The following is a 27,708-nucleotide window of genomic DNA, read 5'->3' on the forward strand; positions in this document are numbered from 1 at the left end:
GAACCTGCCACCTCCGGCATATGGGGATGGCGCCCTACCCCGTTGAGCCACAGGCGCCGCCTATTTCTTCATTTTTAATGGAAGTCTTTATCCCTATAAACTTCCCTCTTAGTACTGCTTTTATTGCATTCCACAACTCCTGATACGTTGTGTTTTCATTTTCATTATCTTTTGTATGGAATAACTTTCGCATATTTTCAATTTCAACCCATGTGTATCTTTAAAATTAAAGTGGATCTCTATACAACTATACATACGCTATATAGTTGTATCTTGTATTTTTTTAATCTTGTGCATCATTAACATATTTTATTGTCATAGTTATTTTTATACTTTTGTCTTTTAATTTCCATACAAGAATTTAAAGCAATTTTTGCACAACCATTACAGTGTTACAGTATTCTGTATTTGCCTGTATATTTACTTTATCAGAAAGCTTTATGCTATTATATACTTTCATATTGCTCTGGCATTTTTTTCATTTCTACATGAACGACTCCATTCAGCATTTCTTGCATGACAGATATAATGGGGATGAAGTCCCTCAGCTTTTGTATATTTTAGAAAGTCTTTATCTCTCATTCACTTTTGAAGAACTGTTTTTTCAGATATAATATTTTGATTGGCAGTTTTTTTCTTTCAGCATTTTGTACATGTATCGTTCCACTCTTTTCTGGCCAGCAAGGTTTCTGTTGAGAAATCCACTGACTCTTATGTAGATTTGCTTGTATATGAGAAATAATTTTTCTCTTGCTGCTTTCAAAATTTTCTGTCTTTAACTCTTGACAATTTGATTAGAATGTGTCTTACATTGAATTTCTTTTGATTAATCTTATTTAGCATTAATTGGGCTTCTAGAATCTGGACATCTATTTTCTTTTCCAGATTTGAAAGGTTTGGGGCCATACATTTTTCAAATGACTTTTTTCCATTTTCTCTCTCTCTTCTTCTGCAGCATCCATAATACATATGCTGGTCTGTTCGATGGTTTCTCATAAGTCTTTTAGGTTTTTTTCACTCTTTTTCATTCTTCTTTTGCCCTCCTCTTACTAGATAATTTCAAATTACTTGTGTTCAAGTACATTGATTCTTTCTTCTGCTTTATCCAGTCTGGTCTGTTATTCAACCCCTCTAGTGATGTCTTCATTTCAGTTATTGTATACTTCATCTCCAAAATTTCTTCTTGTTTCTTTTTAATTTTTTATCACCTTGTTGAAATTCTCATTCACACATCATTTTTCTGAGCTCATTAAACATCTTCACAATAGTTATTTTGAATTCCTTCTCAGCTAATTCATGTACCTTCATTTCTTTAAGGTCAATTTCTGGAGTTTTACATGCATGTATTATTCTTTTCATTGGGCCATTTTCCCCTGTGTCTTGTGATTTTAGTAATTTTGTGTTGGTATTTGTGTATTTGAAAACAACAACAACTTCTCTTAGTTTTTAAGGATTCATTTTTTAGGAGGAATGATCTTCAGCAATTAACCATATTTTGGGAGACTCTCAAATCTTTTCTGTAAATGTATCTTCTCTGGTCATGTGTATTTGGGTACCTAATTAAAGGAATCTTCCAATTTCTTGTTTTCAGGAGCTTGTAGTCTATTGCTCCCTTTGTGTCTGTTTCCTTTACCAGGGGCCATCTGAATCAGAAGCATACTATTTAGTTCATTTTTGTTCTCAGTGGAACCCTAAGCATCTAGAGTATGCTTGTCAGCTATCCTGTTAGCTCTTCACAATAAGTTAGACAGGAGAAAGTCCCTCATGTAGTCCCCTGACATGCTAGATGTTAAACATACACTCCACTCTTCTCTTTCTCCATGAGGAAGAAACTGCCAAGCTCTATGATGCTCTGCTGTACCATGAGCCATGTGTAGCAGCAGCATGTTGTATAATTCTTTTTTCTTCTCAGGGCCCTCCACGTATCTAGAATGTTCCTACTCCTTTCACTGCTCTCAGACAGGTGAGACAAAAGGCAGCTCCTCAGCCAACCCCCTGGAGAGTCAAAACATTAGACACAAAGTGTAGTCCTTTTTTTTTATTTTTTACCAAGGGAGAACCAGGAGCTGGGAGCTGGGAATTTCCTTCAAAGTGCATATATTGTATTGGGGAGAGTGTCTACAGCATGAGGGTGTTACAAATTTTCCTAGAGACTTTGATGTGACTGATTTTGCACTTGTGTGGGGTACACAAGCCTTTTAAATGGTTTCTGGATTTCTCACGGAGAAATTGGTTCTTATACTGTTGTCAAATCTATGGTCCATGGGAGGAGGCTTAGGGCTTCCATGCTGTTATCTTGAGAATTCATTCTATGTACCTTGTTTTTTTTTTGAGACTTTGTCATGTTGGGTAGAGTGCTATGGCATCATAGCTCACAGCAACTTTCAACTGTTGGGCTCAAGCAATTTTCTTGCCTCAGCCTACCAAATAGCTGGGACTACAAGCGCCAGCCACAACAGCTGGCTATTTTTAGAGGTGGGGTCTGGCTCTTGCTCAGGCTTGTCTCCAACCCATGAGCATAGGCAATCCAGCCCCCTCGGCTTCCCAGAGTGCTAAGATTACAGGGTGAGTCACTGCACGTGGCCCTGTTAGGCTTTTTTAATAGGAGAGAGAAATAAACTTCTATTGTGCTTTGATTTTTTCCCCCCATTTTATGTTTGATATATATAAAGCTAATCCTAATAGATACAGAGAAAGATGCCTGCTTTGGGTGGTACATAATATTAGATTAGGCCTCAAATCTTTAAAAATATAGGAGTATGTAAGTCTAAGATCTAATGTATTTTTATTTTCCAAAAGATTTTATGAAAAAGGGGAATTTAGAAATATAATGATAATATATATAATTTTGGTACCCAGGAAAGACAAACCTGCTCTTGATTTATTTTTGGTTTTCCCATAGGAATCCAGTGGCTTTTATGCTGCTTTGGTTAATTAGGAGAAACAGAGATTTGTAGGTGTTAGCCCATTAGCCAGCCTCATACTTCATATCTCTCTTTAAGCTGGTTACTTAGTCTTTATTGGAAACCAGAGGCAGCTTGTACTAAATAAATGGCCTCATTTTATTCATATTTAATCATTTAGGAAACGAAATAAAGCCATCAGAAGAAATAATAGACCTCAGATTTAAAAATAAATATTGAGACAAAATAAATATCTCCATTTTTCCATGATGTTTATCTTGCTGGATCTTATTAGACTGTCATGATGTTGTATTCCGTTTACTTATCTCTGGGTTCCCTTTTTTAGAAGTCTTGATCTCTTGAATGCTGTTACGCTTATCACTTATATGTACTTACCTACTTATCTCCCCTGTATCACTAGTACTCTGTGTCAGAATTCCAATTTTGTGTTTCTCATGCAAAATTCAAAACTAAAATGTATTTCTTGATCAAAATAAAAAGGAGGAGTTTGAAAATCCCCATCTGGATAAAAACCAATTCTCCTGAGTACTGGCAACCTGGTGATTGAGTTCTATGGAGGTCCTAATTGTGAATTTCAAGTAAGTATGAGTAAGCCACTCACATGCATGTCAAGTAAAAATATAATATTAATGTTTTTCTGAAACATTTTAATTGAAAGAAAAATATAATTAGAAAGTGAAGATACTCAGCTATTTTCTTATTCAACTAAATTTGGCTCATGTAACTTCTTACCAAATTTCTCTTTTAGTTTTTCCAGAAGCAGCTCAAATAACCAAAAATCCAAAGACATCTTATGGATTTTTTTCCCCAAAGTTGTGAGAGCTTGGTAAAATAAAGAGAAGCTGTGAAATGCTCCCCTAGAATTTAAAAGATCAAAAACAACTAAGTCAAGAGTCCCCCTTCAGGTATTGCCTGCTTATCCTCTCTTAGTAGATCTGTTCACCTGTATAGCTTTCTATCATGTTTTCAAAAGTTCCTGCCTACTCTTACACTGAGAAGCAGATATCTTTGGAAAAGATTAATTTTATTCTGTGTCATGCGTCAGCAACAAAAATTTGTCAACCTGAATCATTATTAGCAGTGATCACATAAAAGCTGAAAAACACACATTCTTTTTTTTTCACTTTAGGATTTGAATTTGTCATGCTGAAAAATCTCCGTAAGCCTGTAAATGGTGCATATTTGATTTAGGAATCTTTGAGAAACAATAAGCAAAACAAACACAAAAACCTATGACTCTTTTCTAAGAACCAACTTAGAACAAGAGTAAGGCACAAGAGGTTAGATGGTAAGCAGTCAATAGTAAGCCACTTCTCAAGGTAACTACACACAGAATAGTAATGATTTTGGACAAGTGCTAACATTTATTCAGAGTTAGACTCCAAAGCAAACCTTACATAGATATTTTCCTAACCATTCTATGAGAAAGATTCCTTTATCACTAGAATTTACAGAGTAAAGAATTGAAGCTTAGGGAGATTAAGTAATTTTCCGAAGGTCACACAGCTAGGGTTGGTGGAGCAGGAATTTGATATCAAGCCTCATTGTATACCTCCACTCATTCTTTGCTCAAAGACCTTACAGAAATTTTGTTTTCCATAATCTCAAACTGACTTTGTCAACCTTCCTAAACATTCTTATTTCCCTCCATGCCTACCTTAGCTTCTCTAATCAAATCACAACAAACTACTTCAAATTACCAAAAACCTGATTGAGTCCAGATAATCTTTCTTTTGCAAGTGACCACCTTTAAGTAAATGAAGAAAAATACTTTGTCACATAATGAAGTTATCCTTCAGGTAAAATCAGGAGCAGGCATTCTAACAATGTCATCGGATCACACATTGTGTTAATAATTTTATTATCCAGTTCTGCTTTCCACTGTGTGGGTTTATTCTCAGCACGCCTTCTCTTTGAAGTAGCTTCACCTGTAATTCTTCTACATTAGCAATTTCAGCTTTCCCAATGATCTAGCCAAGGCAGCTCAGGATTGCTTTTCTTTAGGCAGGCCTGCATATGTGCTCCCCCTTAGGGGTATGGGAGTGGTTTAACTCGGATTGCTTTTCTTTAGGCAGGCCTGCATATGTGCTCTCCCTTAGGGGTATGGGAGTGTTTTAACTCTTTTTAAATAATATATTCTGCTATTAAAAAAAATGGAGACTTTACATTCTTCGTATTAACCTGGATGGAAGTGGAAGACATTATTCTTAGTAAAGCATCACAAGAATGGAGAAGCATGAATCCTATGTACTCAATTTTGATATGAGGACAATTAATGACAATTAAGGTTATGGGTGGGGAAGCAGAAAGAGGGATGGAGGGAGGGGGGTGGAGCCTTGGTGTGTGTCACACTTTATGGGGGCAAGACATGATTGCAAGAGGGGCTTTACCTAACAATTGCAATCAGTGTAACCTGGCTTATTGTACCCTCAATGAATCCCCAACAATAAAAAAAAATATATATTCTGGGAATAGGGAGTGGTGGTTTCCCAAAAGAGACTCAAGATGTTGATGACACTAGAAGGGAATGAAAGCAGGGTGATCAAATTTCCTCAGTTTGAAGTCCAGCTAGCCACTTACCTTTTTCCATACTATGCCTATATTAACCCATTTCCAAAATTCACCTCCATCAGCCTCCTATAATCAATCTTACTGAATCTTGATTTTATCTTCAGGATAAATCTATATATATATTCCAGAGTCAGAATCAATATCAGTTATTTGGAATTTCGCTGTCATAACTACCACCTCTTGTATTCATGTAAATTTCTAGAAATTGACAGTACCAGAGAATAAATTCTACTTTATATTTTTGGCATTGGAATTTCTTATGACAATGAGAGCTGTGGATGTGGAAGTGAAAGTATTGGTTTACCATAAGCCAAGAAGATGTGTTAATGCATTATCATTACTAGTTTTTTATTAAGTTACTTAATAGCTGTCAATCTATACCACAGTAGGGAGTCATAATCACTCCTTTACTCCTAACATCCTGAATCCTGGAGAAAACCTTAGAAGTGACTTTGTTTAAGAAGCTGTTAAAATTTTCTAGTTAAAGAATTTATTCTACCTAATGAAACACCTACATCCCCACTTGCCAGTTTAAGGTACCTTACACAGATTCATCAGTTTAAAACAGAGGAATACCTGTTTTAGCAGTGCCTCAAACAGAAATGTTTGGTTATAGTACATTCAAATCACTCATCCATATACACATAGTATCTGAAGGTATAATTGACATACATTTTTCTCATGTCTGGCAAGCTAGGGTGTGCACTATTACTTGATCTTGGCCAATGTGACCAATCAAACTGGGCTACCCTGCCTTCGGGTGGAGTGGTAAGTGCTACTTTGCTTGCTTACTGCAGGTAGCTCCTAATCCTGGCATTACATTGTGTACCAGTGATCATGATTAACCTATAATAGTTAATCAAATATTTAAGATTGATACTACTGGAGGCAGAGAAAAAAGGGACAAGAAGAATTAAATCCTGTGTTTAAAATGAACATTCTTATGGCTGCTTGTGGCAGATGAGTACAATCAAGAAACTGGCCAAGAAGGCAGATGACAAAGCTCAGCCATTGATGGGTACATTATGAAGGGTATAATAGATATTAATAAATCTAAATTGAGCACATATTGTATCAGGTATTGATCAGACACTGGAGATACAGCAGGAAACAACACAGACAAAAATTCCTGTTCTCATAAGGATTACATTTTAGTAGACCGAGACAGATGAGAAATGAAACAATAGGAAAAATATATAGTTGTTACAGACTAATGGCAGGAGAAGGGATTGTAATTTAAAATATTATAGCTGGAGAAAACTGAAATTGAGGCGAAAGGGTCTGAGGACACTTTTTCAAGAGTGTTCCAAGGAGAGGAAACTTCAAGGAAAACTCTCCAAGTTCAGCCTATAAGTAGTGTGTTTGAGGAATATCAAAGTAGTCAATTTGGCTAGAGCTGCAAGAGCAAGGGGCAGAGAAATAGGAGAGGTCACACAAGTAATGAGGGCAATGTGGCAGTGGGCCTTGTAGGCCATCCTATGGCCTCTAGATTTTCTTCTGAGGGACATATGAAACAGTGACATCGGTCACGAGACAAAATCTGACTTGAAACACTCTAGGTACTGTTTTGAGAGGAGTTTCCTTGGGACAAAGAGCAGAAGCAGGGAGAAATCTCCAATTAGGTTGTTTACCTAATAAATCAGGGATGAGACTCAACAGAGGATATGCTATAAGGACTAGGCGTATCACTGTTTGGTTATCTCAGCCATTTCCAGGACGCATCCTTTGTGTAAAACTTTGAAAAACTTCTGAAAGCATTTTTAAGATGGTTTATCCCATAAAATGTATTAAACCTTAAGTAGTGAGGCTTGACGGTTATACGTGTACAATTACTGATTTTTTTCATATTCACCCTTAGTTAGATAGCAATGATTTGCATAAGAGGAACTCTTTGATTTTAATACTTTTTGCTGAATGGTTTTGCATAATTTTTGTGTGATTTCCTTGATGAACCCACTAAAATTCTTTCCCATCCATAGTTTTGCATAATCTGCATAATAAGGACATACAGAAGAAGAACTGGGAACTGGGCAATTTTGCAAGATTACAGAAACATGTGTTGGGAGCTGCCTGTCAGCAAATGCTGCTAGAAATTCTGTGACTATCAGGACAAATCTTGCAGATAAGGGTAAAATAAATGGCTTTGGTAGGATTTTTTTATAGATTACTATTTCCTGTGGGGTTATTGCTACTTACAAAGAATTCAACTAGAATTATTATTTTGAAAAATAACTTTCTGGGCACTTGCATACTTCTCTGTCTTCTAGATTTCTCTGAAATATTCCTCTTTACAACTGCTCATTGTCCTGTTTAGTGGACATTTTTGATTAGAGGGAACTTCTGTAACATTGGATGATAGCTAGCTGGCAGGATATTCCAGTCACCTGGCTTCATAAAAAATTATCCTAAAACGAGAGGCTGAAATAAGTATTCTATTTTGCTCATAATTTTGTGGGTTGGGAACTCTGGAAAGTTTTGGGGTAGGAGTTCTCATTTGGAGCTGCAGTCATCCGAAGGCTTGACTGGGCTGAATAGTCAAAGTATCTTGCTCACATAGCTATCAGTTGATGTTGTCATCTGGGCTGTCAACCCAAGCACCTACAAGTGGCCTGTTCAGGTTGTATAGGCTTCATCACAATATGGTAGCCTTGTGGTAGTCAGATTCTTGCAAGACAGTTCAAGGCTCCAAATATGAGTTCTCCTACATGTAAGATGGAAATTGCATTACCTTGTATAATTTAGCCTTGATGTCAAACAGTGCTATTTCTATTACATTCTACTGGTTACAAGTGAGTCACGACCCCACCCATATTCAAGAGGGGGTGACATGTATTTGTTTCCTAATGAGAGGAATGTCAAGGTCCCATTGGTTGTAGAGGAACTTGTGGCATAGGAGATAGTATTGTGTCCATATTTGGAGAATATAATCTGCCAACCAGGGTTAGTTAGTAAGAGTAGAATGTATGAAATCATGAATTTAAGGTAAAGTATAGAGGTGACCAGATTTTTGAAGAAACAAAGTAAGGAGACAGAAACTGCAGAATGTTTGCATTCTTGTGCTCACAAGAGCAGAAGGATCCAAGAATGCAGTAGAGGATTCTACAAGTCATGTTAAAGTGAAAGGCCTTGCTCTGTATACCATACTCCAAGATACCTTAACAATGGCACTCTTATGGTAATTAACTCATCATTTCATAAACTTTTAGTGAGTACCTCTTACAGGCAGTAGCAGAATGATCATGAACTATTCTAGGCATTTGACGCATATTAGTAAATAAATGCAACAAAAGCCCTACCCTCATGAAGAGTATATTATAGGAGAGTAATGATATTAGAATAAATAACTCTTATTTCAAATTAAGTAAATGACAATTAGGAATGGGGCTTCACGTGGTCCAAATAGCTTGCTTCACCCTGGAAGATGTTCTGGGCTGAAATTTTGCCAGGTGATTATGAAACAAATAAAGTGTTGAGATCATTGGGAAATAATTTTATAAGTAAAAGGGTTGGAGAGGCACCTGTGGTCAAGTGGGTAGGGCGCTGGCCCCATATGCCGGAGGTGGCAGGTTCAAACCCAGCCCCGGCCAAGAAAAAAAAAAAAGGGTTAATTTTTCCTGTGAGTTCAAGAGGGAGTCTGGACATTGTTAACCTCCTTCTTCAAAGTCATGTTGTTTCATATCCATCTTGTGATGCTTGTTCTACTGTGCTGTCACCCAAAAGAAATTTCTAAAAACCCCAATACTTCACCTTGCCCTGTATCCACACTCTGTTTCACAGAACTTTGAATTCCATAAAAACACCTTATATTTCCTCATGTGATTTGTCAACAGAATAAGGCATAAAAGAGTGTGCTTGTTATGAGACTATCTCTGCCACTGCCATGCAAGGTCAGGTTAACCTGCTAAAGGACTAGAGACACATGGACCTGGGCACCATCACCTCAGTCTCCAGATACATCACCTTAGTCTCCATGTATCTGGAGCCCACCTCCAGATACATGAATGAGCCCAGCCAAGATCCTATGTGCATGAACAACAAACATATTGTTATATGCTACAAGATTTTGGGGGGCTTTGTTAGACAGCATTTTGGGACAATAGAGAGATGACACAACTGGGAGAAAGCAAAGCTCCTTCTCTTGGAAACATGCTTACTTACATATAGTTCTATTTTGAAGCCAGCCAGCACAGGTCCCTGTTATTACCCCTTGTGCTTCCTCTGGGCTGGGGTGTGTGGATAAATGATCACAATCATTAGAATTAATAGAGTTGCCTCTAGATTCATGACAAGGGTTAGACGTAGAAGGATGAAATGCAACAAGGTTTCATTCATTTTGTTTGCAAAGGCTTGTAATTTATGTCTCCTTGTTGCAGGGGACAAAAATCACTTCTAATGAGAGAGGAGGAAGGAAGCCTCAGGGAGAAACTGAACATTTTTATGCTGCTTTGATATCTTTCCTTTAACATATCTAACACCCTGTCTAAAAGTGGACTTAGCTTTATTATTATTATTACAAATAAACCTGTTTGAGCAGCAGTATAGGAGGATGATAGCCATACAATCCTTGAACTATGTGGATGTGTCAGTACTGGCAATAATCTTGGCAAACTAGGGTTCTTTCCCAGACTACATCAAGCGAGGGCAGAGGGGCAGGCTATTTAACTTCTGCTTCAAAATCATCATGACAATTAACACTTTGGAGGGAAAAAAATGTCTCAAAAGAAAACTGGCCTTCCAAGTAAGTGGAGTAGTTGCTCTTTCTGCAAAATGAGTGAAACTGTTGTATGAGTCACTTACTCTTATGTGTTGCACAATCCCTATCAAATTGCAAATACCTCTGGGAGAAGTGACCTCTTTAGTCTTTAAGAGTCAACAGTTTGGGAAAGGCAGTATTATTTTAAAACAGGTGATCACAAGAAAGACAACTAGCTTGTGTAATTGTTTATTTTCTGTCTTTTCACAATGAACTGTAAGCTCCAAGAGGTCTAGGACCATGTCTTTTTTATTCATCCATTTTGAGGTTCCAGGACATGTAGGAGACCCTCAATAATGCTTGTGACAAAAAAAGCAGAAGGGAACAAACACGGGAAGGAAAGGAGGGAAAGAGGAAACAAAGAATGCTCAGGGAAAAGTTCAGAAGCCTAAAAGATTCTAACAGTGTTTATCCTTGCATTAACTAGTCAATGACCTCAAGATACTTACTGAGCTCTTATTACACATACATGAGGTAGGGGAGTCCCCTTTCCTTTGCTTTAACCTGTTTTGGTTCTTTGACCTTTTACTCCCGTATATTCCAAGATAAACAACACAACAACCCAAACCAAGAAGTTTCCATGTGGGGCAGGCATTTCACTGTTTTAATGCATGATACACGATGTCCTCAAACCCCCTAGCCTGTGGAATTGAAACAAGCGTAATGAGAACTCCAAGGTGACCGGATGAAAGACACGCTTCAGAGGGCGCCCACCTTCTCCCCCGTAGTTCAGTGGCTTCTCAAACTTTAACATGCATGCGAATCACCTGGGGATCTTGCTAAATATTCAGATTTTGATTCAATAGTTCTGGGGCAAAGCCTGAAATGTTGCATTTTTAATATGCTCCGCGGTGATACTGATGCTCCTAACCTAAAGAGCACATTGAATATATGAGGGACTGTAGGTCGTCACTACCCCTGACAGGTGTGTGTATGCCCAGTGTCAGCGTTCTGGATCAGTGTCCCGCACGTCCCCAGCCTTCTGCCTGGAGGGGAGGAGCCGAGGGCGGAGCGGGAGGAGTGGCGCGGGCCCCGCGTGGGTCCTGCTGGAGATCACCTCGGCCCCTAGGAGAGGCAGCCGAGCTGCGGCGGCGCAGGAGGGGGCGGGTTTGGCGAGGGCGCGGCCTCTGAGAAGGGGGTGCACGACGCGCATCCCCGGCGCTCGCCCGGGCCACTCAGGAGCCTCGCGACAGCCCGGTGCCCCTCTTGGCCATCCGCTCCGTGCTTTTTCTTCGCGCCCGCTTCTTGTCACCTCCCGTCTCACCCTTCTCGCTCCATCCCATCGCATATACCGCCATCCCAGTGTCTCAGAAAGCCGGAGGTGGTGCACTGGGCTGCACAGGGCGCGACCTCAGGCGGTCCCCAGCTCGGCATTAGGGGGCGCGGACAACAGCATGGACACCAAACGCTGCTTCGCCAACCGCTTCGATGACTACCAAGGCAGCCTGCTGGCGGGCCAGTGCGAGGAGGCGGTGGCGCCCCTGGTCACCGCCACCATCGAGCGTATCCTCCAGGAGTTGCCCCCGCTCGGGGGCGGCGCTGAGGCCCGGGGGGCAACGGCTGGAGCAAGCGGCTGCCAGTGGGGGCTTTACGGCGGCGTGGCCGGAGTGGCCTATATGCTCTACCACGTCTCACAGAGCCCGCTCTTCGCCGCAGCCCGGGAGCGCTACCTGCGTTCGGCCAAGCGCCTCATCGACGCGTGCGCCCGTGCCGAGGAGTGGGGCGAGCAGGACGCCGACACCCGCGCAGCCTTCCTGCTGGGGGGCGCGGGCGTGTACGCGGTGGCCACACTGGTCTACCACGCTCTGGGCAGGTCCGACTACGTGCAGCCACTGGGCAAGTTCCGGGCTCTGTGCGCCGTCTGCGCGCCGGTCTCCTTCCTCGAGTGCGGCTCCGACGAGCTGTTCGTGGGCCGCGCGGGCTACCTGTGTGCTGCGCTGGTGCTCAAGCAGAAGCTCGCCCAGGAGGTAAGGTGCAGCCCCGGCCGCAGGAGGGAGCTCGTCGCCTGCCCGGCCCTGCCCAGCCACCCTTCCCCATACTCCTGAGCTCCCGTAGCATCGCCCCGGGTTGATCTTCGTCTCTTTGTTACTCTTTGGCTAGTATCTTGAGGTTTATCTCCTGCTTTTTTTTGTCCCTTTGCTTCCCTCTTTTTCAGTCTCTCATTTGTTGGAATTCGGCATATTTACTCTTTGTTCGCTTTTTACACTGAACGTGGCATCACCCCAGATGCCGCTTTTTTACGTGAGATAAAAACCTTAGGAACGGAAAGGATTTCCTTCCTTTAGACATTGCTGTCAGAAGCTGGAGCATCCTTGAATTGTTACAGTACTAAAAAAGTAATGGGACTTCTGGGGGCTAATGTGGAGTTAAGTTGCTTCTGAACTTCCCAGTATGTGACCAGGAATAACTGCACAGCTGCAGATCTGATGTGTTTACTGTCTTGCTTACTATTCTGTTCATCTTATGGCTCTTATTAAAATGCATATCTGATGGGAGTATCCCCCTTTTAAATACATAAATGTAGACGGAAATGTACCCCCCTGTGATTGAATGTTCACTTTTTTTTTTTCATTTTTAAATGTGTACTTAAGATGGTCAAGACTACAGCTTTCTTGGAAGGGCAGCTTTTCTGTATGAATAGCTTTTTAGAAGCTCTTTGAAGTGAAATGGTGTTCAAAACTACATGCGTGGGTTTTTGTCTGAATTCACTTTGAATACAGCATGTGGATATTAGAAGAGAATGTGCCAGTTCCTGTGGAGTAGGAAAAATAAAACTCTGAAGGATCATAGTAACTAGAACTGGAAGGGAGACACTTTCATTCATAATCCACTGGAGCCAAATACTGTTCTAGGGAGGAAGTGACACATTTAACTTGGCTTTATTTGGATGAGAAAGGCTTGTGAAAAAAAAACAAAAACCGAAAGCAATAAACTAAAGGCTAAAAACTAAAACAGAGTGTTTTAAAAGAGTGATTAAACTAGATAACCTCTACAGAAGCGGACTTGATTTTTTTTTAATAGCAGGTAAGGTTGATTCAAGTAAGAAAAAAGATTACTAAAGAATGACATTGTGCTTGCTAGGTAGCAAAGGTCTGTGTGACAAAGTTGTCTCGAAATAGTTCACTCTGAGTGAACTATTCTGAGTCACTGTTACCTGTTAGTGGTTTCCCAAGGGCCCTTCCGGTTGTATAAAACCTTTTCGGAGGACACAGATATTTACATATCATTTGCATTGCATTCGCATGGATTCCCAGACCTCACAATCTGGTGGTAGGTAATTTTCAAATGTACTTTTCTTTCCGGTTGTTTTGCTGAAGGTTGTCTCTGCCCCTTTTCATACCTTGGGGTCTTTTCTCCAGAATGGAATAGCAAAGACTGGGAGACCCACCAGGTCACACAGGTGGAAGCAGACCAGAAGGACTCTTTGCCCCAAAAAACTGGTCTTTCAGGGTCAGTCTGCAACAATGCTGATCCACAAAGACATTTATTAAGATCTCTCCTCTGCCCTCCTGCCAAACAGATCTGTCTTTTTGTTCTAATCAAGTTGAGGTGCTTTGGCCCCTGCTCCCAGGAGATAGAAAATGCAAAGGTAAAAGAAAAGCAAACCAAAATCCCCCACATCTCTTAACCTGAATAAACTGGCTAGTCCCAGTGCCAGCCTCAGCTGTGGCAATCTAAGATATTCAGGCATGAAAGGTATAGGGCAAGGGCTAAGTAAACCAAGGTAGGGGCCCTTTCAGGGGAAAGTACAAGTCATGCACCATTCCTACCCTAAGCTAGTATGTGGCTTTGCCCTCAGTAGATGATCCATAAACCTTGATTAAAGTGAATTGTGAACTTGTGTCATTTCTCTATAAACAGTCTCTCATTATGTCCTCAGTATCTTTTCCTTAAATTTCATTCATATTCACATTTCTCGGCAGTTCCCTCGGTTATCACACTAGTTGAGAACCTCCCTATAGTACTTGTCACATCTTTGGCATGTAATAATTGTTGAATGAATGAATCATCATATATTGGGATTGTTGTAATGTACTCTCAGCTAAATTCTCATATTCAAGCCATTTCACCTACCTCTAAGAAACCAATCTTCTTATAAAACACTTTTCATTATGTCATTTCCCTGCTTAGCTTTCTACAGTGGCTCCCTATTACTCTTTCTCCGGTGGCTCCTCACAGTTAAAGATATGATACTTAAAATAACCAACAAGGCCCCACATGATCTAGCCTCGTGCATACCTCCTCCACTTTATGCTCTCTCGTTTTCAACCACACTGGCTTTCTTGCTGTTCTAGGCACTCTCCTGTCTCAGGGTGTTTGTACTTGCTGTTTTTCTGCTTGGAACACTTCCTCTGTGTGTTTTTATAGCTGATTCCCTGACCTTGAACAAGTATTTACCTCCTCGATGAAGCCTCTCCTGTCTACACTATTTAAAATTACAACCCCACCCCTTCACTGATTCCCCTTTTCTGATTTATTTTATTTATGTCTTCACCAATTAGAATGAAGCTCATAAGGGTAGAGATTTTTTGTTTCTTTTCTGTATACCCAGCATCAAGATAGTGACTGGTGCATATTTAGGTACCCAGCTTTTCTTTTTTTGGTGTCATTGTAAATATTATCTACTATATGATTTGATTTATCACTTAATTTTAATGGTATCCCATTTATCATTACTTTCCTTTATGGTGGTACTTTAGATGTCATATTTAAAGAAATCCTTTTCTATTGCCAAAGTCTCAATAAATACTATAGAACCTCCACAGTTGACCACCTCCCTACATTGACCACCTCCTTAAGTTGACCTAATTTTCTTTTCTTTTTTTTTTTTTTTTTTTTGTAGAGGCAGAGTTTCACTTTATGGCCCTCGGTAGAGTGCCGTGGCATCATACAGCTCACAGCAACCTCCAACTCCTGGGCTTAAGCAATTCTCTTGCCTCAGCCTCCCGAGTAGCTGGGACTACAGGCGCCTGCCACAACGCCCGGCTATTTTTTGGTTGCAGTTCGGCCGGGACCGGGTTTGAACCCGCCACCCTTGGTATATGGGGCCGGCGCCTTACCGACTGAGCCACAGGCGCCGCCCAAGTTGACCTAATTTTCATAGACCAGACATGTCCCACATGTACATATCAGTACAGTAGGCCTAGTTCCCTTATGTTGACCACCTCCGTATATTGACCAGTTTGTTATAGTCCTTTGGGTGGTCAACTTAACAGAGGAGGTTCTACTGTATTAGTTGAATGAATGAATGAATGAATGATCATTTCTTAGAAATTTTTCCTCAAATTAAGCTCAGCCAATAGACCAGTGCTTCTTAAACTTTAATGTGCATATGAATTACATGCAGATCTTGTTAATACAATATAGATTCTGATTCAGGCTTAGGATGAGGCCTGAGATTCTGCATTTCTAAAGAGTTCTTAGGTGATGTTGATATTTCTGGTCTAGGGACCATGTTTTGACTATCAAGTTCATACAGTGCTGCATAGATTTTGGCATTATACCAGACCCCTCTCTTAAGGCCTACTATAAAACACCATTCAATGAGGCTTAATATATTTATTTATAAGGCTGCTATTTAGAATGCTGATTGCTATATCCTACCAGGCTTTCATTATCAGGACCCACAAGAGGAATTTATCTCAGGAGACAGAGATAGAAATAATTGTTCTTCAACTGGCAATTGATAGAATTTTTTAAATCTTCAACATATGTTATGATGTCATGCATCTGATGGTGTTTTTCATTTTGTGTAGCTAGTAGGAAGTGCTTGGCCAGAACTGTGGTCCACATAGCCTTCCTACAGTGCCTTATCACGTGTATTTCTATATACTAGCCTTTACCCTTGGGTATATCTGATTTGTTACTTCCTTCATTTACCCATTTCTGGATTTTTTTCGTCCATTTGATTTCATTGTTTGTGTTCACATTTATAAGACTTGGAAATGAAAAAATATGTATGTGCATGTGGAGAGAGACATTATACAGGCAGACAGAGAGAAACAGTCTATCCCAGTAATGTATTTGCATTTAATTCAGCCCTCCTGGAAATACTCAGTAGAATAGCTTTGAGGGTTTCTTGGGCAGATATCTCTGAGCAATGGGCACTGAAGTCCCCAGAAATCATGTCACATAATCTCTATTGGGTCTAATCTGTTTTTCATTGATTGGTAGAAATGTATCAGGGAATGTTGGAGGGATTAGTGGGTGGTATAGGACCTCAGTTAAAATAACTTTGCTACTGAGTGATCATGGACAGACAATTTAACATCTTTGAGCCTCAATTTCCTCACTTTTAAATGGATTAATAAGAGCTTCCTCATTGACTTATTCTCCCCTTTATTCATTCATTCAGTGAATAATATTAGGTTTCGACATTGTGCCAGGCACCTTACTAGATGGTGGGATTTAGTAGTGAACAAAAAAACCAGTATAATTCTATGGGATAGGTTGGCAGGAAGGTTTCTCTGTGTCCTAGCTCATCACTAAAGCATGAGAATGAAGTGGCTTCTCTGAAAGCAGGCATTCCAGGCAAAGGGCAAGAACCCTGGAGGTGGGAAATGGTGTGGAGATTTCAAGGAAATGAATGGAGGCCAGCATGGCTGGAGCAGAGAGAGCAGAGGATAGAGAAGTTCAAACCATGAAAGAGGATGTGAGCAGAGTAAAATCAGATCCTACAGTGCCAGGTCAGTCTAAGTTAGGAGTTTATATTTGTTTCATGTTCAAACAAGGGCATATCGTGATCTTATTCACCATGTAAAAATATCACCCTGGTTTTCTGTAGGGATAGTAGATTGACAATGTTAAGAACGCTCTAAAAGGGGGATGAGTTATGGGGTATCTGAACCCCTTTCGTGCCAAGGACTCATTAGTCAGTCTGGTAAAACCTACTGCATCTCTTTTTAGAATAATATATATTTTTTTATTTTTGAGACAGAGTCTCACTTTATCACTCTCAGTAGAGTGCTGTGGTGTCACAACTCACAGCAACCTCCAACTCCTGGGCTTAGGTGATTCTCTTGCCTCAGCCTCCTGAGTAGCTGGTACTACAGGCACCCACCAGAACACCTGGCTATTTTTTTGTTGCAGTTTGGCCAGGGCCGGGTTCGAACCCACCACCCTCAGTATATGGGGCCAGCGCCCTACCCACTGAGCCACAGGTGCCACCCTAGAATAACATTTTAAATGCACACAATAAAACACAGGGAATTACAAAGGAGGTCAATTACACTGCAATTCAATTACTAAAACATTTAAAAAATCTGTAATGCAGTAGCTTATGTGCCTCTTTATTAACACATTAAATAACAAGATTTCGCAGCAGGCCTAATGATTATGGTACTGTTGAAACAGTGATGAGGGTCAATGATATTTTGAGATATCTTCAACAAATGCGGTGTGATATGCATATATCCATTATTTCTATAGGTGATAAAGTCACAAGTGCTACTGGTGGGTTTGTGGTCTATGTGTGTAATGGAAGGAAATGCTGAATTGTTTAAATAAAGTAGAAAACATATAGATGTGGTATTATTTTCCCAGCCAAAGGGGACTAGTTTGGAAGTTGCTATGATGACTAATCCTAGCTAATACCTAGCCTAGTGTTTGACACGTAGTAGATGCTTAATGGAATCACTCAGCTCTTTTTGCTACTACTAATAGAAAACCCAAGGTAATTCTAAACATCAGCTAGAAAACCATAATGCACAGTATCTTTCTTTCTTCTGTTTTTTTTTTTTTAATTACTAAATTGTACACTGGATCCTCAGCTTATTTCTAAGGCAGGTGGTTGACTGCTGCCTAGTGAAGAGCTAGGCCATTCCACGATGTGTTCGGCAACTCAGGAGAGTTATTAAACCAGAGCCCTTTCCAACTGTTTTCTCTGCTATTCTCAGTGGGTGAGCTGTATCACCCTTCAGTGTTGTAAGGTGGCTGCTGTTATTCTGTTCCTATGTAACTGAATTAGAAAGGGAAGGTATGAGGCTTTTTACTTGCATTATTTTTTTATCATGTAAAACATTTCATTTTAGAAGAATTTCCCTTCTGATTTATTGTCCAGTACTTGGTCACTGGCCAGATCTAGTTTCAGGGGAAGCCGGGAAGGCTGGTGTTTTCATTTTTAAATCCAGTAATTGGATGTAGGTTCTGACAAGAAAGAAGGGCAAAGGAAATGGTAGTTGAATGGTTACCAAAGCATCTTCCTTTTGGCTTCCTTTGGCAAGGTTTGTTTTGTAACTTCCTTTATCCATTCACTTTTTCTCCCTTTGATATCTCTCTTCTCTTTTCCAGATCACCCTCATGTCCCATGGCACTTTTAAGGTGTCTTATTTTTGCTCTCAGCTAGTTGCCAATCAAATACAAGCTACAATATTAACTATTAATTATAATTTAATCTAATAAAGTTTTGGAGATGTATTTTATGTCAGCAAGTGCTTGAATTTTTCCTAGTTTTTCTTTTGTACTTTCTCACTTTTTATGTTTTAGACACAGGGTCTTATTCTGTCACCCAGGCTAGAGTGTAATGGTGCAATTATAGTTTACTGTAACCTTAAACTCCTGGGCTCAAGCAGTCCTCCTGCCTCAGCCTCCAGAATAGCTGTGACTTGCAGGCTTGCACTACTATGCCCAGCTGATTAGAAAATTTTTATCTTTTTGTAGAGATGGGGGTTTCCCTGTGTTACCCAAGCTATTCTCAAACAGATTTTTAAAAATATTTTAGTATTTCAAACTCCTGGCCTCAAGCAGTCCTCTAGCCTCAGCCTCCCATAGTGCCCAGATTATTCCTAGTTATTCATAAGTTTTTAAAAAAATCATTACTGTTATCATACTCAAAAGGTAAATTCAAACAATCAGAGGATACAGAAAGATATGAAACAAAATTAGAACTAATAGTTGTTATCTCTACTCCATAAAATACCTATATTTTTACCCACTTATTATATGATCTTATTATACATATATTCTACAGCTTGCCCTTTTGCTTAATGTGCCTTGGGCATCTTTGCACACTATTACAAAAAAGGATGTTTCATTCTTTATACTGGTCCCATTTAATGGCTATACCATAATTTAACCCTTATCAATGGACATGTATTTTGATTGAAGATTTTTTTCTTTATTAGCTATCACAAATAATGCCATAAATAACACACACACATATGCATGTATAGTAGTCTCTTATCTGCCGAGGATATATTTCAAGACCCCAACTAAATGTCTGAAACCATGGATAAAACTAAACCCTATGTAGACTTTTTGAAGTTGGATAGCTGAGATGGTTACTGAGTGACTAGGATGGGTAGCATTTATAGTGCAGGTACACTAGATAAAGGGATGATTCACATCCCAGCAGAATGTCTTAAGATTTCATCATGCTATTCAGAATGATATGGAATTTAAAACTTATGAGTTATTTATTTCTGAGATTTTCCTTGTAATCATTTCAGACTGTGGTTGACCACTTGTAACTGAAGCTGTGAAGAGTAAAACCTTGGATAAAGGGCACTACTTTATAACAGATATACAATGTGTGAGGTAATGTGTGTGTGTGTCTTTAATATTTGTATCTTTGTCTACTTCTGCCAGTATATATGTGGGATAAATTTTTCAAACACAATTTCAGGGTCAAAGTTTACATATATTTTTCATTTGATGGAGGGTGATCAAATTGCTTTGCAAAAATGTTACATTAAGTTCCATTCCGTCTACCAATATTTGCTAGACCTGTGTTTTCACATTCTTTTCAATATAGAGTTTCATCAGACTTTTTTAACACAAGCCACAGTGATGGTCAGAAATTGAGGATGGTGGTTTCTAGGGTAGAAAATTAGTTCCTTTAATGTTCCTTTCAACTCTCACAAAATAAAATGCCTGTGCATATTTCACTCAGGCTTTGGATTTGAGTGACCCCCATATTTAGAGCAGGTGTGTATTGCACACTGCCTATGTAAATCCTGAATTAGCCACCCTGAAGTGTGGCTTGATGACAGCAGGATTGAGGAAGCTGGATTTTTCTTTACTAGGTCTAGTTCCAAAGTGTCTCATTATGAATGCACCAGGTAGTGGAGCACTTCTATGGGTTGTAGCTTTCAGGGGTATCCAACCCTCAGCCCATGGGCCACATACAGATTATGTGAGGCTGTTTTTCCTTATTTGTGGTAGAAAATATCATAAAAATTATTCATGGACTTTTTTTTTCTCATCAGCTTTCCTTAGTGTTTTTTGTTATTTAATGTGAGGCTCAAGACAATTCTTCTTCCAGTGTGGCCCAGAGAAGCCAAAAGGTTGGATACCCATTGCTGGTCCTTTGTTACCTATGACCCATCCTTATTAAAAGGGTGTAATAAGAACTAACAATAATTGACAACTTATTTGCACACACTATTGTCAGCATTTTATATGTACTATGTCACTTTTTAAAATGTACCGCCATATAATTTTTCAAATTTTATTTTAATTGGCAAATAATAATTGTATATATTTATATACAGAATGGTTCATAATTTTCTTGTTACTAAATAAATTGGGGAAATAAGCCCAGTCAAAATTCTTTTAGATGTACTGAATGATTTATTTTGCCAATAGCTTAAAAATCCCAATATTCTACAAGGAGGTTGTTTTAGTGGAATTTTATTAAATTCATTGGCCTCTGAATGTGAAAATGGTAGATCGTGATAATTTCTTACTAACTTCTTAGCTAATTTTATTTTTGCTGGTTAGTTTAATAAATGATATTTATAGTGCGACTGGAAGCTACACAGTACATAGTGGATTTCCTCCAAGTGGCAGGGAAGCCCTTTAATATCTCCATATGGTGATGGTTTCTCGGCGAATTGGTCCAACAGTCTATAATGTGTCCAAGTACATGTTTCTCTTCATTCAGTTTTTCAAATTGATCTTTGACCTGTAGTCAAGTACAAAGCCTCGATTGTTTAGTTTATCTCATAACAAACATGTTCTCATGCATTATTTATGTCTATCTAAGTACCAATTATCTCTTCTTAATTATTTCCTTTATGGATTTAGTTACTGGGGAAACCTACCAAGTTAACAGACCCATTATTCTTGGGGTGCTAGCCACTTGGACGAACTGAATTTTCAACAAGTCATTTGATCCATTCTTTTTTTTGCAAGCTAAACAAATGAGTGTTTTCTGTAAGATTAGATTTCCTTTTCTGAATAGCTTTAATTATTCGACAAACCAGATGAATGACTTTGACACATTGAAGTGTAAGTATTGCTATCTGGGCCATAAAGAAGCTGTTTCCCAGATAGAGAGACAAAGTCTTACAGAACATCATCTAAATGAGAGGTGGCAAAACAAATATTGGTCATAGCATTATGTGCAGTTAGCTGTTACTGTGCCTATCTGCTGCTCCATTGCTTTGCATGGAATGGATTCCCCGTGCTCAGTGGTGTGTTGTAATCTGGTGTCCATAGCAACCAAAGCATCACCAGTCTTAAAGCAAGCACTGTGGGGACCAGCTGAATCTCCACAAACACAATAACTCTAGGCGGGCGCCACATTCCTGACAGACTTTACATCTATCCAAGGCCAAAGACATCCAATGTTCAACTAGAAAGGAAGTATTTTCCTCATGCAAATTTCATTAACATAATCTTCCTTTTCAAAATATTTTCTTCTTTCCTGTGAGGCAGAGAGAATTGTACATGTGTTATAAATTCAACTGTTGAAATAGGTTGGACTCTCAATGAAGGCATTAAAACATAGTGGTTAACAACAGAGCTTTCAGATTCAGATAGACTTGGGATTGGATCCTGGCTCCATTGCTATATCTGGTTGACTTTAGGCAAGTTACTTAGCATCTCTGAGGTTTAATTTATTCACCTGCAAAATGCAATCCAAGCAACACTTAACTTCATAGTTGTGCTATGAAGAGCCACTGAGAATGTGCATGTAGTGTGCTTAGCCAAGGGTTCCCCAGGCACAGAGTAAGAATTCTGTATGCCAGCCATTATTTTTTAATTACTTTAAGTATTATTTTCATTGCTATGACATGAGACTTTGCATTGGCTAAATAGCATAGGTATGGTATTTTGGGTGTTCAGCCAGTCTGTCTAATATTTCCTGGGGTGGTCTTCAGAGCTTCTATGTCCCTGATGGCAACAGCAAAGCTTTGACTTTCACATAGAGGCCATAAAGGGCTGGAGGGAAATATTCTGTGCTTTTTCATACAGGAGATTAAACTGAGCTGCTTAGATCAGATGTCAGAGTAAATCGAGTGACTGGGCATCTCCCCTGAAACACAAACCTATGTTCCTCCAGGGAAAGGGCTCTTCTTCTCTCTTTTTAAGCTTATAGGTTCTTTGCAGGCTTAATATAGGAATTGGCTTTCCCGTGTCTCTGATTTATTCTTTTTGGAGTAAATCTCTTGAATGCCTTTAAGATACTATAAATTGCTATGCAGGTGATGTTAGAACGTTTGGGTTTTGCTCTGTTCCCCACCCCCACCTCCGAATTCTGCATGGTGGGTTGAAGAAGGTGTTTCTTAAGTTCTTTTCTTTGTTTCTAAAGATAATTTGCTTGCATAGCACTGATTGAGAATTTCAGAGGAATTCCAATAGTGTGTCTCTGTCAAAGTAACAACTTCAAATGAGTTTTCCTCAGCACATGTTCCAGATCATGTACACTTGGTTGCTTGTTTCAGAATAAGATTAATACAATTAAAGATTCTTTCAAGTGTTTATTCAGCTTCTGGGTGCATAAATGATATTTTCTTGCATTAATACACTTTTATATTAGTATTTGAAAATATTAATATATGTTATAGACTTACTGTTAGTTTTAAAAACTTAAAAATCAGGTTTGGCGCCTGTAGCACAGTGGTTACAGCTCTAGTCACATATACCGAGGCTGGTGGGTTCAAACCCCGCCCTGGCCAGCTAAAACAACAATAACAACTGCAACAGAAAATAACCAGGCCTTGTGTCGAGCACCTGTAGTCCCAGCTACTTGGGAGGCTGAGGCAAGAGAATTGCTTAAGCCCAAGAGTTTGAGGTTGCTGTGAGCTGTGACACAATGGCACTCTACTGTGGGTGACATAATGAGACTCTATCTCAAGAAAAAAAAAAAACTTAAAAATCAGCATTTCCACTTTTTTATTCCCAGCTCATTTATAACATAATGCTCTTAATATTAACAAGTCCACTACTCTTATAAAAACAATATAATGATGACTTCTCTGTATCCATAATCTGTGGGGTGTCATGTACATTCATTAATTCTGTATATGATCTTCAACACCACACAATCTGGGTCTAGGACTTGGCTTTAATCTTCATATGTTTCTGTTATATTTTTCTTCGAGGACAGTTTTATTACACTTGAGTGTTCATTAGAATCCTTGGCGGGCTTGTTGAAACACACATGGCAGGGATCCAGCCCCAACATTTCTGACTCAGTAGGGCTGGAGTTAGGCCAGATAATTTGAACTTTTACCAATTTCCCAGTGCTATTGCTGCTGTTGTCAGTGGTAGTAGTCTGGGGAATACATTTTGGGAACACTTTCTTAGACTGTACCCTTAACCTTGTTTGGTCAAATGTCTCTGAAAGTGGGAAGTAGATGAGGGCATATGATGGGAGTATGATAAACTTACCACCACCAGAAACAATTAAAGGATAGGGTTTTACTATATGACAGGCACTGGGAGAAACATATTGTCTCCATTTTATAGATAAGAAAATTGTAACTTATGTTTAGTAACTTGACTGCATCACACAGTTGGTAAAGTTGAACTTACATGTGTCTGAATTTCTTCATTTCTATATATTTGTCAAGTAAGCCCCCTGCGTGTTTTTCTACTAAAGCACACTCTTCTAAGAGGATCATGAGCTTCTACCCCAAGACATTTGGAAGAATAGCCTGAACTCAACTCTGTCAAGCTCAAAATGTTTTTGAAGTTTTAATTAAAAATGAATAAATACGACAATACAGAGTCTACATTTGTCCCAAACTTTCAAAAGCCTGTGAATCTCAGCTTCCTGGACATTTGAATGGTTTAGAAATGGGAGCTTTCAGATGCCTCTGGAGGTAGTGGGAGTGTGGGTCAGGTCTGAAAACAGAACTTGTTTCCAGTTGGGTAAAGAGTGGTTAGACTCTCCTAGATCCTTTCCCAAATCTAAGCAAATAGATGATGGTCTTATGACAGGATTCCCCAAAGATGACCCTGATATGTGGGTTCATATGGAAATGTTTATTAAGGAAGTGTTCTTAAGAGAAATCAGTATGAGATTGGGGTAAACAGGAAGCAGTGAATGGTAAGAAGCTAAGCAAGAGTGTGATTTTAGGCTAAGTCTTAGCCTCTGTCTCATCCTATAGGAGAGCTCTGGGATGTAAATTATATTCTAGACTAGAGACACACACTTTCTTTTTTTAAGCATTTTATTTATTTATTTATTTGCAGTTTTTGGCCGGGGCTTGGTTTGAACCCACCACCTCTGGTATATGGGGCCGGCGCCCTACCCCTTGAGCCACAGGCCCTGCCCTAGAGACACACTTTCACTGGTAATTAGATCCAGCTGGTGAGAGGAGCTATATTAACCTCTAGGTATTACTGGCTCTCTTGGCATGCTGGCAATGTGGCTCTTGTAGCCCAATAGTGGGGCTCTGAAGAAAGCTGTAGGTGAGTGTTAGAAGCAAAGCACATGGACACGGGGTGATGGATTCACAGAACCAATAAGAAGCATCTGAGAGGGTTTGGTACGAAGACCTATGGTTCCTCTATCTGGGTCCTCCAGACCTTAGTACAGTGATTTTTCAACCAGTGTGTGAAAATAGCTAAATTATTTTCAAAAGAAGTTCACAGCACTGGGTGGTGGCTGTGGCTCAAAGGAGTGGGGTGCCAACCCCATATACTGGAGGTGGCGGGTTCAAACCCAACCCCGGCCAAAAACTGTAAAGAAAAAAAAAAAAAAAAGAAGAAGTTCAAAGCACAGTAAGTATATTCTTTTTTTTTTTTTATCTTTCTTTTTTATTAGCTGCCACGAGTTTAACTATAGGTTCAAGTGTGTTGTGAGATAAAAAAAGGTTGAAAAACACTGCCTTAGTGGAAACCTTGAGGTTTACTTTCTTGACAGATTGAATCAGAGAAATTCTGCTTTGAGGCCCAGGTCACAGTCAAGAGCAGAAATGAGGTACTCAACCCAAAACAGCAGGATGATATAAAAGTTTAAGTGCTGAATTGTAAGACTGCCCCCACCACACACATGTACATACACACTTAGCCTCTTCCTCAAATCAACTTCTAGAACATTGGCAGCCACACTTTCCACCAAGCAGTAGGTTGAAGGCTTGGTTGTAGTTGAAGTAGGTTGAAGGCTGTGGTTGTCAGATAGATTCAATAAAAAGAACCACAGATAGGGCAGCGCCTGTGGCTCAACGGAGTAGGGCGCTGGCCCCATATGCCAGAGGTGGTGGGTTCAAACCCAGCCCCGGCCAAAAACTGCAAAAACCCCACAGATACTAATATTTGAAGGAGTACTTCACCCGAGCATAAACTGTCTTGTCACCCTACACTAAGACCCATGAATTGGCTAGGCCTTTCCCACACCCAGAATTTCCAATGAGCTTTTTAGGATAAGACACTTTAAATAGAAACTGTCAGTCTAAAGGTATTTGAGGAAAGCATCTGATGTGAAAGGCAGTGACCATAACAAAATAAACAGATCGGAAAAGTGAACTTGGCAGAAACAAATGATACTGGTAGCATTGAAAAAACTTCCAAAATGCCCAAATCTATAATTAATACTTTTAGAGAAGAAAGTAATCAGATGAATGAAATAAAAGGAAGATGTTATTGAAAGCAACATTCAGTGAACAGAAAAGAATTCTAGAAATTATAAATATGATAGCAGAAATAAAAATAACTCAAATAAAAATAATCAATATTCTTAATGGGCAAAGATTAGAATAGTAAGTTGATTAAATGACCCTGAAAGTTCAACCTAAAGACAATGAGCTTGATAAAAAGAGAAAAGATTAATTAAGATTAGAGAAATCCAACCTCTGTCTAGTAGTCAGTCCCAATTAAAAGAGAACAAAGTAAGTGAAAGGGGAAACTTACCAAGATAACCAGGAATATTTTTCATAAGTGAAAGACATGAGTTGCCAGATTTAAAACACCCACCAGCATGTTGGATGGAAGAATAACAAAGAAGAGACTTGAAAGCCTTCCAAACAGAGAAAAACAAAACTGGTCGTATACAAGTATTAATACTGAACTTTTCATAGCAACTAGAAAGTTTTAAGACAATAGAGCAAGGCCTCTAAAATTCATAGAGAAAATTATTTCTCAACTAGACTTCTATAGCAACCAAAATTATGAACCAAGTGTGAGAGTGGGAAAAAAATCTTTGGATAGGCAAAGTCTCCCCACAGGTTACAACTTCTTTTTGGTCCATCAGAAAGAGGAAATGAACCAAGAAATTGGAAAATGTGGGATCATCAAACCTAGGGCTCCAATACGAGTGGGTCACAGGAAACATTCAGAATGGTGGTAACAGACAGTCCAGGATCAGAGCTGGGTATTAACACTAAGGAGGAGAAACATAGGAGAATGGAAATAATAATCATTGTACATGATATTAATCAATGAATATTGATTTAGCCAAGTAATGTGATACATATATAATTGTTTTGCATAGATGGAAAAGGAAAAATAGTATGGAGAGATTATAAGGAAGCTAAATTTTCATCTTCCATTTTAGAAGAATAATAGATAATGTCTAAATGGAAAAATCAAGAAATATTTGCCTAACAATGTTATTTTAAACATATGGATATAAGCTGTCAGAAAAATACACAGATACAAGTGTTTTAAGTTGGTGCCTTAGAGAAGTTTTAATATGGGTATGCGTGCATGTCACAGGAGCTTGCTATTATTTTGAGGAACTCTTGGCCTTTTAAACCATGCATATGTGTTTCTTTGAGAAATGTAAACATCAAGAAAATAAATAAGATCTGTCTTTTTTTTTAACTGACCTTATCTGTTCTTTTTGGTTGTGATTTCACCACATTTCTTCACATTTACCCTAGCCTGGCCCAGTGATTAAACAATGTCCTTGGAGAACATTTATGAAATTTCATCTAGTAACAGAAATAATGTGGTTATTTATAGATACATTTTGTTAATGAATATTTTCTCATCACAAGTTTGCTATATCTCTTATATCCTTATAAACTATACTAAATTAAGATTCAATGATGGATGATGTTTGGTAGAATAAGGAGTCAAATAGCTCCATGGAAATTTAAATCTTCATGTGCTTTAATTGGCACAATTGTACCTTCTCTTGTAATGTATTCAGTAAAATAGTGAGGATTAGAACTATATTTATTAACCTTTTACCTAGGAAAAAGAAGGAGGAGAGGGCCTGGTTAAAATGATTAAAAGTGAAAACATAGATTATTAGAATATAGTAAAAGACTGGCTGAACTACTT

At 39.1% G+C, this 27,708-nt stretch overlaps 1 protein-coding gene across 1 annotated transcript in view; it reads left to right on the forward strand.

Moving 5' to 3' along the window:
- Positions 1-11,446: 11,446 nt before the first annotated feature.
- The window catches only part of LANCL3 (LanC like family member 3), a 104,518-nt gene continuing 88,256 nt past the window's right edge, over positions 11,447-27,708 (forward strand). Inside the window, exon 1 of the mRNA XM_053580900.1 lies at positions 11,447-12,215. Within this exon, the coding sequence (XP_053436875.1) occupies positions 11,643-12,215 (573 nt within the window). The 5' untranslated portion in view covers positions 11,447-11,642. The remainder of the gene's footprint in view (positions 12,216-27,708) is intronic.

The sequence above is a fragment of the Nycticebus coucang genome, chromosome X (genome assembly GCF_027406575.1).
Source record: "Nycticebus coucang isolate mNycCou1 chromosome X, mNycCou1.pri, whole genome shotgun sequence".
NCBI lineage: Eukaryota > Metazoa > Chordata > Mammalia > Primates > Lorisidae > Nycticebus > Nycticebus coucang.